Raw genomic sequence first — 14351 nt, 5'->3', positions numbered from 1 at the left:
TGTGGTGTGTTTTCACAACAAAGACGCTTAGATCTCGTAACCTTGCAACCAAAATCAGCACAGGGCTGGAGCAGCTCCCCTGTGAAAAAGCGTTACAACACCCAGGGCTTTCCAGTTTAGGAAAAAAAAAAGGGAAGGGGAAATTGTGATAGTTGGAACAGAGTTCAGAGGCCTGGAGGCAAGATCTCATTACACCTAGCTAGGACGGTTTAGAAATTGATGAACCACGTTTCAAGAAAACAAAAGGTTTCATGTATCCATTTATTTAATTCACCACACGGGGGGGGGGATACAAATTGATTAAGAACAAGCCTGAACTTATTTTTTCTAAAGTGTCTCTTTTTTTAAAAGCTGCAAAAACCAGAAGCACACTTACGGGATCAAATAGGGAAGGGAATTGACCTAAAAAAAAATGAGGAGAGAAAGCCCCCCTCCCGTCCCCCCCCCAACATTTGAAAGGAATGTGATCCAGCAACGGAACTCGACTCAAACGATGTTCAGCTTTTTAAAAAAGTGAATGCAGAAATAGCAGGCAAGCTTTTACCTGTTTAAAATGTTAGTCTTTTGCCCGAGGTAAAAATACCACAAAATATATGAAAGGGGAGAGGGGGAAACATTCCCAGTTTTCTTTTAGTATTAGAGAAATAAGCACGGTGACAGAATCCACCCACCAGTGCTTATTCACCAACAGCTCGGAGCTGTAAATTTCTGCACTCCATAAATTTACACTATGTGCCAGAAGAGGAACTTCAACTGCTGGTTGCAAACCAAGAGGTCATTTACTGGCCAGTTGGTGGTGGGGACATACAATATCCGTCCTCTCCATTTGTTGCGTATTTCTTATCTGTATGGCCACTTAAAAACCAAATGGTCTACAGCTGGCCCATGGACTTCCATGAGATAGCAAAGATTCATGGGCAAAGCGACTTGGGTCTACTCTACTCATGCGGCAGAATGAGGTGGTAGAATTGAACTGCACCACATCAGGCTGCTGGAGGGCTGCAAGGAGAGAATCGGGTTTGAAGGCTCCCCTGTGCTCATAATGGCCTGCAAATTTATAACTGCACAGTAGACAAAGAGCTGGGCTAGATTCTCTCCTCGACCTCCAACCAGATAAGCAAGTTTTTCGCAGAAGAGCATTCAAAAATGCAATTGCTCCATCTGAAGTGCACTCTATGCCACAGACTGGCCTCATTTCTGCAGGCAGAATCTGTTGAAAGGAACTGCAGAAAGGATGGGGAGCCCACTGCCCTTTGGAGAAGTTTTATGACAACTTGTGGCTTTTTATGACCTTTTATGACAACAGGTTTTATTCCATTTGAGAAAGCAAAGGATTTTGACTGCAAATACGCAAGACTAAATGTGACCTCAGGCAAACATCAAAATTACTTCCTCATTCACATTTCATTTCCACTTCCTCATGATGAATAAAAATAAAACTAGCCTAAATGAACACTTGCAGTGTGGTGAAAGCCACCAAACCTAAACTCACATTACGTAAAACAGGCTGTTGTGCATTACAACCTGCTCTGTGGAATTACCAGAAATTCAGATTTAGGAACGAAAACAGCACTGCTATGCAATTACACATACACACACACACACACACACACACACACACACACACACACTCATGAACTACCATTTTCAGTGGTGCATTGGTGATCTATTTTACACAAGTGCCCTTCACAATCAAGAAGTGGTGCCTCAAATTAGGTTTCTGAAGTGAAGAAACACTTTTAGACTTATGTAACAAGCAATTAAACTCTTGGTTTTCAGAAGTGAGAGTCTCTTAAGTGCTAAGACAGTGCATCTGTGACACCAAACAGCAAATATTTACAGTTTTATTTTCCTTGAAAATGATCGGCCAAGGGTATATAATCTTTAAATTATTTGTGGCCTTGGGTGGATTGGAACAGCCCCGGACACAACTGCCATCCTCCTGTGACATTTTGGAATAGGGATATGGCACGATCGATTTACAAATCAATTGAGATTCTTCTCTAATAAGTTTGGCACAGAGTGAGGGGAGGAAAGGGATTCAAACAACCCCAACCCAAAGTCTTTTACACCAGCAGCCTTCTGATCATTTGACGTTTAGTCTCTAGTGAATCAGAAATATACCAAATCTATCAAGAATTAGGAAGTCACAAGCTGAGCATGATGATCCTGCCTTTTCATGTATTCTGACATCTCTAGCAGTTTTGTTGTTGAATAATTATTTCTCAAAATTGCCATCTACAAACAGAAGACATCCAAATGGTCTGTGTGGCAAAACATGCCTCAACTACCGCAATGGAGCACAAGGGGAACTTCTGGTCAATACCATGGACAGCAGTCGACAGCCTTCATCAAAGTCAACTACAAACTCACCAGATCAATTATTATGAAAATGCCAGGAACCTAGGAGGCGAGGAAGCCAAGCTGTGCGTTCGATAGGCACAGTGCCTCCTAAATCCAGCCCTTTGACACAATAGAAATCATGCACCACATCATTTGAGGAGATGCACACACACACACACACACACACACACTATCCCCTTTGGGTTCTTCTGTTGCAGTATGGGGGGAAACAGTTCAACTTCAAGTAGCCAAAAGGTGTACAAACATTGGATAGAAAGACTGAGGCATAATCATTTCCAAAGTGCACGTGCACAAGAAAAAGCACTTCTTGCTCCTCCCTCCCCCGGGGCACAGCAGCAGAGCTGATAGGCTTCGGAGCTGTACTCATTCATGACGGAAGGCAAGACTTCTTCCATGTTTTGTTTGTGCCCATAACGGGAACAAGGGTTTTTTTTTTATTCAACACAGCATCATGTAGGAATTTCTGGGTTTACTTTTAGATCTGCACAGAGAGAAAGAAAAGAAAGAAAGAAAAAAACAAATTTAAATCAACTTACAAATGTACTGATGGTACTTTACACCAGATTCAAGAGAGAAAGAGAGACATTTAATCTTACACAGTGTTGTGTATGTAAAGTTAGGTTAACAGATTTCTTACAAGTTTGAAGGAATGTCCTGAAGACCTGGGATGGTTAACCTGCAAGCCTCCACAGGTTGTTAAACACATTGATATTACAGTACAAACGACTCATTCTACTATGAACAAGGATAAACTTGTAAATCTTAATAAGCTACAGATTAATGCTGCATCTTTTTTGGCCTGCTGCATTTGTTGTAATTTACTCAATATGGAATGCTTTGACCTGGCATATCCTTTATTCCAAGACCAGACTTCTTCCCACTCTAGCTGAAGTGCAGTCCTCTGCTTCCACCATAAAGCTTTTGCCAAACTTGCACAATAAGCATTCAACTCCTGCCTCTGGTTTGGTCCTTTCAGTGTTGATTTGCTAGGACTTACTGCACAAACGCAATATGCATTCTCATGCAACTATATTCACGCGCCTATGACTCTCAGTTGGTAATCAGTAAAAGAAACACGCTATTTAAGAACAGAGAGAGCAAAAGGAGACTACAGATGAGGGGTGTGGCCTGGGGCTGCAGGTGGTGCCCAAGTTTGAGGTTCCCCATCCCTGGCTTATATTGTACTTTTGTACAGATTTTAACTGCAGTTACAATCAAATCCAATCTGGTCAATAACTTCAGAGGAGTTGCTTAAGAAGCTACAGGGCAAGAACATACCTTTGGTTCCAGTAGCTGATAGTCACTGGATTTGGGTCTTCGGGTTAACTTCGATTTTTTCCCTTCGAGAGCAAAGGCAATAATCTATGGGTGGAAGGACAAACAAGTAGATAAATTGACAGCAACTAGAGTTAATTTATCAACATTTATATCCCAATGTTTCATTAAAATGTGCAGACCTACAATTAAAACAGAAAACACAGCATAAAACAAGATGAAAAGGAAAGAAGTCAGAAGATAGCAAACAGCAGGGAAAGCCAATCCTCTGGGTGTTCTTGGACAACAATTCCAATCATTCCAAGCCAGTAAGGCCAACAGAGCTATGAGAAATACAGTCCAACAACATTCAGGCTTACTCCCTAGTACACATTTATGACTACATATGGCTTTCATAATAGTTTTCCTCTCTTCCCACTTCATTTCCTTTTATTTTTTTTCAAGAACTCTATATCCCTGACCAAAAAAATAATAATCTCATTTGAAGTTACAAAGCAACCCCAGAAAGTTAGAAAGATTAAGCATTCTTCTGGTTTCACTTCAAAACACACTCCTGCTTATACTTGACTTTGCTATACCCTCAAAATTTCCTGTGACTTTTCTTAAACGTTACAAGCATGTAGCTGGAACAAGAGCACTGCAAGGTGCTTGTTCCTCAAAGAAAGAGGAACTGCATTACACAAACCTCAGGAAATCATATGAATTGACGCAATTATACCACTACACAGTATCTGAATCAAAGTTTCAACAAAAAGCAGCAGTGGTTTCCAGAGTTTGAAATTAGCAGGAAGCCAGACACATTTTGCACCTAAAGATTCTCCATTTGCAAGCACCTCAAAAAGTCTGGGTGCCATTTTTGTCACCTGGATGACACTCAAGGATGACTGAAACGAATGTGTGTTGAAGCTTCCAAGTATATGTTAAAGATAGACAATACGTTAAGGAGTTTAACAATAAAGAGTAGAGCGTTTTGAAAACTGTAGTACCAGTATTTTTTATTGTAAATACCAAATTAAACATGCATGAACAATTTCTGCTAAAAGTGTGATATTAACAATGTGCCATGTATGTGAATTGCATATTAATTCATGCTTATCAAAATAATAAATAAAAAGTGTTGCCAACACCACCACTACCCCCATTTGGCTCCTAACTTTTCTATCCCAGTTTCTAACACTGGCAGTTTCACTTAAGATATAGTGCTGATACACAAACCAATGTATTCTGGCCCTGGTCCTCGCTGATGTATCACCCAGGCCTAAAGCACACCTCTGATTGGTCCAAGAAAGTGGTACCACAACACACCCATGATGCATATTGGAACCAGTGGTGGCTAAGTTTAGTATATTGAAACACATCTCCAAAGGACTTCCCTGGAAATGTGCAACGAGGTACAAATTCTGAAACAAAGTAAGAGAAGGCAACCCATCCCTACACGTCCCACTAATTTAATGGAAACTCTTATATTCTGCACCACTCAGGAAGATGGGAGAAAGTCAGACCAAGGAGCCAATCCTGCACAGAGCAGGGGGATAGATTAAATATGCTATAATTAGAAAAGACAACTTATCACACAAATGTCAATGAATGCTTGTTGTCCCAGCCTTCACTTGAAAATAAATTTGACATGAGAAATATACTGATCCTTCTTTTAATGATAGACCACAGCCCTATTCTGTCCAGCCAAACTTCTGTCACTACTGCACATATTCTGCCTAGCACCAAGACTGGCTCACACTCACAAAAGTTAAAACACCCACCTTCCGTTTATTGTGGTAAGCAATATATAAGGCAGCAACAACAATGGCTGTGGTCACCAAATAGGCAAAGAAGTGGCTGTTTTCAGGTCCATTCTTGGGCGGTGGACTGGCCCGGGAGTTCCCCGTATCATGCTTAGGCTGGGGGTCTTCTAGAGTCTCCTCTCCCTCTTCACCTCCTTTGTCGTCCTCTTGATCTTCTTCAGACTGATTATCTTGAAAGTTTCCAGGGACATCTTGCTGTTGGGAAGGTTGCTTGGAACCAACAGGTTTTAACTTATCAGGAGAAGACTGTGCATGAGACTCATCACCTTGGGAGCGTCCAGGGGCATCTTGCTCTTGGGGAGGTCGATCAGAATCACCAGGTTTTAGCTTATTGGGAGGCAGCTTTGGAGGAGACTCATCACCTTGGGAGCGTCCAGGGGCATCTTGCTGTTGGAGAGGTTGATCAGAATCACCAGGTTTTAGCTTATTGGGAGGCAGCTTTGAAGGAGACTCATCACCTTGGGAGCGTCCAGGGGCATCTTGCTGTTGGAGAGGTTGATCAGAATCACCAGGTTTTAGCTTATTGGGAGGCAGCTTTGGAGGAGATTCATCACCTTGGGAGCGTCCAGGGGCATCTTGCTGTTGGAGAGGTTGATCAGAACCACCAGGTTTTAGCTTATTGGGAGGCAGCTTTGGAGGAGACTCATCACCTTGGGAGCGTCCAGGGGCACCTGTCAGTTGGGGAGGTTGCTTGGAACCAGTAGGTTTTAGCATGTGGTTCTCCTCCTGTGGAGGAGACTCATCATCTTGGGAGTGTTCAGGGGCACCTGCCTGTTGGGAAGATTGCTTGGAATCAGCAGCTTTTGGCTTCGGGGGAGAAGACTGTGCATGAAACTCATTGCCTTGGGAGAGTCCAGGAACTACGCTCTCTTTGGGAGTCCCTGAAATGAAAAAAAGAAAGAACATTTTGTATGTCACACCATTTATTCTGCACACAAATGTAAATATACTGCTGTGCTGTGCACCAGTTGAACCGGTATACCATCTGGTGCAAACCTCCACTTTCTAAATCTATGAAGGTGTGCCTCTGTTGTCTTTTTCCATTCTGCCAAGCGTGTTTTGAAGCATATCTACAACGAAAACAAGCAGTGCAGCGTTCTATATTGCAGTTCAATTGTGCATTCCTCAAAGCTCATTTCATCTTCACAGCGCCCATTATGCCCTATCGCTAATATGCCATGCGTCTCCCATTAACCAACTTGCATCTCACCATCTTCCCAAATGAAAGGAGGCATTTTCCCAGAGAGGATCCAGGTTGCCAACTTCTTGGGGGGGGGAGGCAGCACCAGGCTTTATAATAATAATAATAAATTTTTATTTATACCCCGCCCTCCCCAGTCAAAACCGGGTTCAGGGCGGCTCACACCAATGAAATTACAATAAAACATAAAAAGCAATTAATAAAAATACAGATTAAAATACAGTATTAAAATTTAAAATGCAGCCTCATTATAAGTAGTCCATAAATCCAAGCCATGAGGGAGGAAAACACAGGGGTCAGACTAAGTCCAACCCAAAGGCCAGGGTTACTTAAGGAGTAACTACTGACTAACAAGCAATTTTAGGCAATGGACTTCATGGCTGACCCAAGATTGCCTCGCTTGTCCCTAAACATGGTTGGAGAGCTCTGCTGTGGTCAGGGGTCTTCTGCAGTTTTGGCCCAACTTCTACCCCCACCCCGGGCTGGATTTAGGTTTGATGAGGCCGTAAGCTACTGAAGGTAATGGGGCCCTTTATATGTACAGGTGTCCTTTGTCAACAACAAATTGTCACTGTTTTTTGTGTTGAATATATGCTATATGGTAATTTATGGACCCAAAAGGTATCTAAAGCCATTTGCACATAACAAATAGGAGTCTACACAACACAAAACACTGTTGCTGTATGTAGGCTTTATTTAATTTGTTTTTTATCTTATATTTTGGAAATGTACATCCAGGTTTTTTTCTTTAAATTTTTTGGGGCCCCGAAGAGAGTAGCTTGTTTTGCTTATACGTAAATCCGGCACTGTTCCCAACCACCAAAAGGCCTGCCCTGACCATACTACGCCGCCGCCTCCACAACCAGTAACCCCCCCTCCCCCACACACACCTATAACACCTTCACTTGGACTTAACTGCAGGCAAATGCGGGTTCAGAGTTCAGATCCTGAACCTATTCCCCACGGAATGGCCAATGGGGCGGAGGGGGAAGAGGTGGGAATACCGTCAAACGCAGGAGGCAAAAAACTCGTTTAAGAGCGACCAAGAGCGCGTGCAGAGAGCGGCTCTCCCTCAACGCCTCTCAAAAGGGGAGGTGGCCTGGGAAAGACTGGCGGGTAACAAACTCCGCACCGACCTGGTGCTGGGTCAGCAATCCGTTCCTCCTTTGAGGCATCCTTCTCTGTGTCCGCCGGCGCCGAAATGCCGAAGGCAACCAGGCCACATAGGAGCAGGAAGCCCAGCCACGCCGCCGCCATGCCGGCCTGATGGAGTTTCTTCCGCTTCTGGCCAAGGAAACGGAAGCGAGACGTATACTTCCGGTGCGCCCCCATTGTCCGTGTTCCTGAAGCCGCTGCTCTCGCGAGATCGGGGCGGGGCGGGGCCCCGACTCTCCGCCGCGAACGCTGGGGAGGAGGAGGAGGAGGAGCGAAGGAGCGGGCCGATAGTAGAACTACAAAAAGAAAAAAAGTGTAGAGTGACACGCAGCCCGGACTTGTTGAGTTTTTTTTATTAAAACAAAAACCCTGAAAAGCTGCCCTTGAAATGGATTGGAAAGCAAGACCCAACGACAGGGGAGGGCGAGCGTGTGGGAGACCCCAGCAGTTGTTGGCCAAAGCAGCGCCTAGGGCAAGCAAAGCGAGAGGATGGGAAGAATGGAGCGGACACAGCTTCTACAACTTGCAATGAATTTGCTTTCAGGAGATTAAAATTGGCTGCTTGCAATGCATGACCATGTACCAGGATCATCCGTAAAATATCCCAGGGCTTGCTGTCATTTAAAGAACACAAGCGATTGCTTCTTGTCCGATGAGCACCCTCACCTCTCCCCCCGCCCCCCATTTGCTCTATTATATCGTCTGAATGGCTGCAGCGCTATTTTGTGGCAACGGTGCTTTTTTCCCTTGCCTCCACTTGGAGAGGGACGACGGAGGTCGATCAAGAAAAGATCGCGGCGTGGAAATTTGTTAAAAGGCTAGCCCTCCCATCAACCCCAAGCTAGCACGGCCAATGGCCAATCAAACCTTTTGCCCACAAGCTGTTTCTCCAAAATTTAGTGTTAAAAAGAGGTCTACAAGAGGAACTTTTAAGTGTATAGATATAGAAGCAGTGCTGCAAAGTCAACCTCCCTTGGAATATGAGATGGTGAGGGGCAATCTTGATGGTGTGACTACGAATTCCTGGCTGAGCTATCGGAAATTTAGCTCCAAATGAAATAGGTAGTCCTCTCCCGAGAACCAAAAAGTATACCGGGTACTAACACCATTGAATAGGTTCCCACTGAAAAGATGGATGGAAGCATTTTTTTAAAGACGAAATTGGATACCTGGACAAAGTGGAAGCGACAAGCATGGCCAATGGTTCTGGTTCGCAACATAATGGAGGGCCCCACGTTGGCTGTCCCTGAATGGGCTAAATCACAGCGTGTGCTTTTTAGCCTCCTTAGTCTTGAAAGGAGCAGTTAACTGTATACTATGGACCAAGGGGCTTAGAGAAGCTCTTCCAACGGGGTAAATGTGCTAATAATCTCTTACAGCAACGCATGCGAAGAAGGCCCTGTGGCAAATTTTAAGACTTAACAGGTTTCTGTTGGTGTGTAACCTTTTGCCAACTAGAGTCCACTGCAATACGATTGGCATCATGGGAGAGACCAGATTTAAAGCACATACTGTACACGTCTGCTATACAGTACATGAAAGCTTGTTAAGGTCTACTCTAAAAAATTACTCGTGACAATGGTAATGGAGCGCCATCTTGTGGTCTATATGCTTCCTGAGTTCTTGAAAATGGGAATGAGTGAAACGCTTAGATTTTACCATAAACTGGTGGGGTTCTTTTTTTGAAAGAGAGTTTTCAAATCTTTGAGAAGTTTGTCCTCGTGCCCCCTCCCCCCAATTCTATGTTATTCCAGGAAAAAAATAATTAACACAAGCTATCAACTTGCAAAGAGGAAAGACAATTCACATTACACGGTTTTTAAAAATGGATTAAAAAATAATACTTGCAAAATCATTTCGATCAGGCATTTACCTTTCTTTGGTTATAGTAGAGGCTCACGATTTTATTCTAAAGTGGAAAATAGAGAAGGGGAAATAACTAGACGGAGTCATTAAATCCTGGCATCATTGTACTAAGATGAAACAATGTAGTCTCCTGAGCCTTTGTTTGATTGAATAATGCTGGGAATGGGTGGAGAGACCATAAGCCTCCAGATGTTGTTAATCCTCTCATATACTATCTTAATTACAAATAATCAATATAAATGTGGGCATATTTATACTTTGTCACAATTTAACAATTATTACAGCTGGTGTAGAGTGTCGTAATAATAAAAGCATGTCTAGGGCTTGCTGATCAGAAGGTCGGCAGTTCGAATCCCTGTGACGGGGTGAGCTCCCGTTGCTTGGTCCCAGCTCCTGCCAACCTAGCAGTTTGAAAGCACGTCAAAATGCAAGTAGATAAATAGGAACCGCTACAGCGGGAAGGTAAACGGCGTTTCCATGTGCTGCTCTGGTTTGCCAGAAGCGGCTTTGTCATGCTGGCCACATGACCTGGAAGCTATACACCGGCTCCCTCGGCCAATAATACAAGATGAGTGCGCAACCCCAGAGTCGGTCACGACTGGACCTAATGGTCAGGGGTCCCTTTACCTTTACCTTTATATGCTTCACACACTCACTCATTTTTGCCCATTCTTAAGGCCAATTCAACACATATAATGATGGCCCAAACTTTGGGGTGCTTCCAGACATGGAAAATTTAGCAGCACTTCTTCATGTCTGTTCTGCTTTAAAATGGAAATAATAGCAACTCTGTTGCAAAATATCTAACAGTGTGTAGTCAAGTGAGCCCCAAATGTTGGAAGCAGGGTGACTGATCTGCACTGGGACCAGAGTTTGTGATCAGAAGTTTCAATATTCCCCCCCACTCAATTTACTTTAGATCACAATTACTCCACACTCAAGCTACTGTTTGATAAACAGTTCACTTTCCCCCCCTCATGTACATAGCAGTAGTGCTCAACTGGATGCAGTCAGGATTTCAAAAGAATTAGAATTAAATGTTTAAAAAATCGAGATAGACCCCAGAACATTGTTGGATCATAATCCTATAATAATGGAGATACGGAAAGATACTCAAGCTATTTTTAGATGGAGACTGAATGAAGAATTACAGTATTAGATGACAATTTTTTTTTTATTAAGAAAAGGCCAAAAAGACTCTGGGAGATTATTTCGAACTAAATTTAAATAATGGAACCAGATTGCAAACTGTATGGGATGCTAGCAAAGCAGTTATGAGAGGACTGTTTATCCCACAAAACTCAACCAAAAAGGAAATAAGGGGAAAGAAAAAGAGAAATTTTGGATGAATTATCAGAAAAAGAGAAAGAATTAATAAAGAAACCTAATAAACAGGCAATTAAATTATTACAAACCCAATATTCAATGTTGATCAATGAGGAAATAGGTTGGAAAACTCAAGCTACAATTTAATGTCGGGACACAAATTTAGTGTGTTCCTTTTGGAAATTTAGTGTGTTCCTTTTGGAAAGGTAAGGCTTAGAGTGGATTCCTAGAGAGCAGAGTTGGACTGTAATGAAGGAAATGGCTCGAAAGCAACCTAGAAAACGATTGAGACATTTAATATAGGCCATAACCTAGTGACAGGTTGGGTCACCTTCACCTGTTGAAGCACAGAGATATTCTATTAAATTTTAAAAGTTGTATTTTCTGAGTGAAAGGGGGAGGAAAAAGGAAGCTGTCACCATGACTGGGGTATGTAGCTTTTCTTGCTGCCGCAGAGCTTTTTTTAACAGGAATGCAGTCCCATTTTTTTTTCATTGAGGGCTGTGTTTCCTTGTGGGTAATATGTTGGCAAGGTGTACACCATTGGAGTTCATGGCCAAAGTCAGCAGTTGGCAGAGCCAAAAGTTAGCAGGCTGCCTTTCCTTTCTCTTTCTGCCACCCCCACCTCACTCATACATGATACACACATGAAATTAGGCTGAATGCTATTCCTTTGGATTGTGGGTTGCCCTCGCTTGATTTAAAGGCACTGGCAAGAATCCGAGCCTTGGTATTTTTAATTTTTAGAAATGAAGCACTGGAGCTCTTCCCATACTTTGGAGGATATACCGTATCCACATAGGTTGGGGGGGGGGGAGAGAAAGGGAGGGAGAGAATCACCACCGCATCTTATTTGAGCCTCAGGAGACTGCTAGGATTTCACTCATGACTTTGTGGTTTTGTGAAATGTCACGGTCTCTGCTAACTCTCTGAACAGCCAAGTATTCCTAAGCCTGCTATGCGAATCCTGATTTCCCCAAAACTGAAACCTTTGCCAAGATTTTTCTGCACGGAGCAGCAGCCAGGATGGGACGGCTCCAAAACAGCCCTACAAATGATATCTAATGGCCTTATCTTTGGTTTCCCCCACACTTTTTAAATGGGTTTGCCACAACCGGTTACCAAAAATATTCATTTCCGTGAACGTGACTATGGGCTATGGGAACACTCCTTTCGAAGCTCCAGCTCTTCCTTTACGATCAGCACGTTTCTTTTGTGTATGCAAGGGGAGACCCTCTTTCGTCTGGAAATAAAATGTAGAGAATTAGCAATAGATTTTATTTTGCAGCTGCGCCTAATGAACTCATCCAGAAAAGTTGAAGAGCTTGGAATAGTTCCGTCCATGCAAATATGCTCCCACATAGAGAAAACTGAGCCAGAGCAGGTGAGTTTATACTGTAGGAAAGAAATTGGTTAGCCAGAGGAAGCTAATTTGGTGCTGCTGAGTTTCAATTTGTTCAGCTACTGTGCATGATGTTGTAAGCCACAATCTAGGACACTGAATGACTCACCTAGAGGTTTATGCTGAACTACCAAGAATAGGGTTTTTTTTCCCCTTGGTCCACCACCACCAGTAAGAGAGACACATCATAAACTATTAATGCTCGAATCCTGTGCACACTTACCAGGAAGAAAGCCCCCCTGAACCCTTAACTATTTCTTACTTCTGCATAAACATAGAATTACATTGCATGATTGTGATCCCATGCAGACTTTACTGGGAATAGGTGAACAAGGAAGGAGCTGTTTCAGAGTATATACAGTATACATGTAAGCTCAGGTGGCATGACTGATATTACATTAAATGATATGAGCCTTGATGCTTGTGCGGCTGAGCCATAATCTTGTCAATGTCAGTATAGGCAATTTTCAAGAGCAGGCATCCCCAAACTTCGGCCCTCCAGATGTTTTGGACTGCAATTCCCATCTTCCCCGACCACTGGTCCTGTTAGCTAGGGATCATGGGAGTTGTAGGCCAAAACATCTGGAGGGCCGCAGTTTGGGGATGCCTGGTCAAGAGCATAGGGACCAGATCCAGCCCAATCGCCTTCTAAATTTGGCCCATGGACGGTATGGGAATCAGCGAGTTTTTACATGAGTAGAATGTGTCCTTTTATTTAAAATGCATCTCTGGGTTATTTGTGGGCCATAGGAATTCATTCTCCCCCCCCCAAAAAAATACTCCGGCCCCCCACAATGTCTGAAGGACAGTGGACCGGCCCCCTTCTGAAAAAATTTGCTGACCCCTGGTCAAGAGCCTAGGCGGAGACAGGATTAACAATCCATTATCTTATATCCTATCTTCTTAAGATCTTATAATTTATTTAAATGCTGCCTTTCAGCCAAAAGAGCCCCTCAAGACCGCTCACAAAGAATAGAAAAACATAACTGTAGAATGGGAAGGGGTCTCAAAGGACCATCTAGTAGTCGAAGCCCCCTTCCATGCAGGAATCTCAACTGAAGCATCCATGACCGATAAACATACAAATGCAAAGGATAAAAATTCAAAAACAATGTATTTAACATTTTTAAAGGTACAGTATTGAAAACCAAGTACATTCCTGTGCCTGAAAAAAGGGCAAAAAGCATTCTCCACCATAGCTGCCAAGTTTTCCCTTTTCTCGCGAGGAAGCCTATTCAGCATAAAAGAAAATCCCTTTAAAAAAGGGATAACTTGGCAGCTATGTTCTCCACAAGAGTGTTGAGAGAGCAAAAGTAAAAAACAAAACACCTGGGCAGCTGCTCTTTCTTATAAGGGTCCCAGGCATCATCATCATGATGTTATAAACTTAGGAGCAGCAACTTTTTGCAAGGTCTGCTTTGTAAATCAGTGGTCTGGGTGGGTGGGATGCCTTCAAAATAAAAACCTGAAAATCCTTGGAGCACCCATGGCTCTAAGTAAATGTTTCAGAAATCCTCGGAATCCCCTTGCTCCTCAGCTTCTCATCATTTGGGCATTTATACAGGAATTTATGTATCGTATCCTTAAGATTGATACAATAATTTAGCTCCGCGTGTGCTAACTCTTAGCATGAATAAGATTTTAACTTTTTTGTAACTGTTAGAAGCCACTCAAGCAGTGAGGGGGCTTGCTTTTCGGGGGAGAAGAAATACACACCCGTATGCGCTAACCCCAGAGTTGGTCACGACTGGACCTAATGGTCAGGGGTCCCTTTACCTTTACGCCTTGCTTATGTACTGTATTGTTCAGTCTATAAGACGACCCCATGTATAAGACTTGGGGGGACTCAAAATAAAGAAAAAGGGGTGTATAAGACTACCCCCCTTTTTAAACATTTTTAGTAAAAAAACAAAAACACACCACCTAGTCTAATGCACGGAAAAGTACAGTAAATTGTTCT

General features: G+C 43.0%; 1 protein-coding gene across 1 annotated transcript; it reads right to left on the bottom strand.

The window, feature by feature from the left end:
• Positions 1-247: 247 nt before the first annotated feature.
• TGOLN2 (trans-golgi network protein 2) lies at positions 248-7928 on the bottom strand. Its single transcript, XM_035139881.3, has 4 exons — positions 7779-7928; positions 5400-6322; positions 3643-3726; positions 248-2845 (listed from the first exon to the last, which is right to left on the bottom strand). Exons 1-4 carry the CDS (start codon positions 7897-7899, stop codon positions 2840-2842), a joined length of 1134 nt encoding a protein of 377 aa, XP_034995772.3. The 5' UTR covers positions 7900-7928; the 3' UTR covers positions 248-2839.
• Between the last annotated feature and the right edge of the window lie 6423 nt (positions 7929-14351).

Source organism: Zootoca vivipara, chromosome 14 (assembly GCF_965207765.1).
Source record: "Zootoca vivipara chromosome 14, rZooViv2.hap1.1, whole genome shotgun sequence".
NCBI lineage: Eukaryota > Metazoa > Chordata > Lepidosauria > Squamata > Lacertidae > Zootoca > Zootoca vivipara.
Note: the sequence above shows the minus strand (reverse complement) of the source record. Positions and strands in the feature narration are given on the sequence as shown.

Excerpts from the sequence above, each read along its gene's own strand:
- TGOLN2 (XM_035139881.3), bottom strand. The coding sequence starts at position 7,899 with ATGGCGGCGGCGTGGCTGGGCTTCCTGCTCCTATGTGGCCTGGTTGCC. Across the intron at positions 6,323-7,778 it reads GATTGCTGACCCAGCACCAG|GGACTCCCAAAGAGAGCGTA; the intron begins GTCGGTGCGGAG and ends TTTTCATTTCAG. Across the intron at positions 3,727-5,399 it reads CTTACCACAATAAACGGAAG|ATTATTGCCTTTGCTCTCGA; the intron begins GTGGGTGTTTTA and ends TTCCACCCATAG.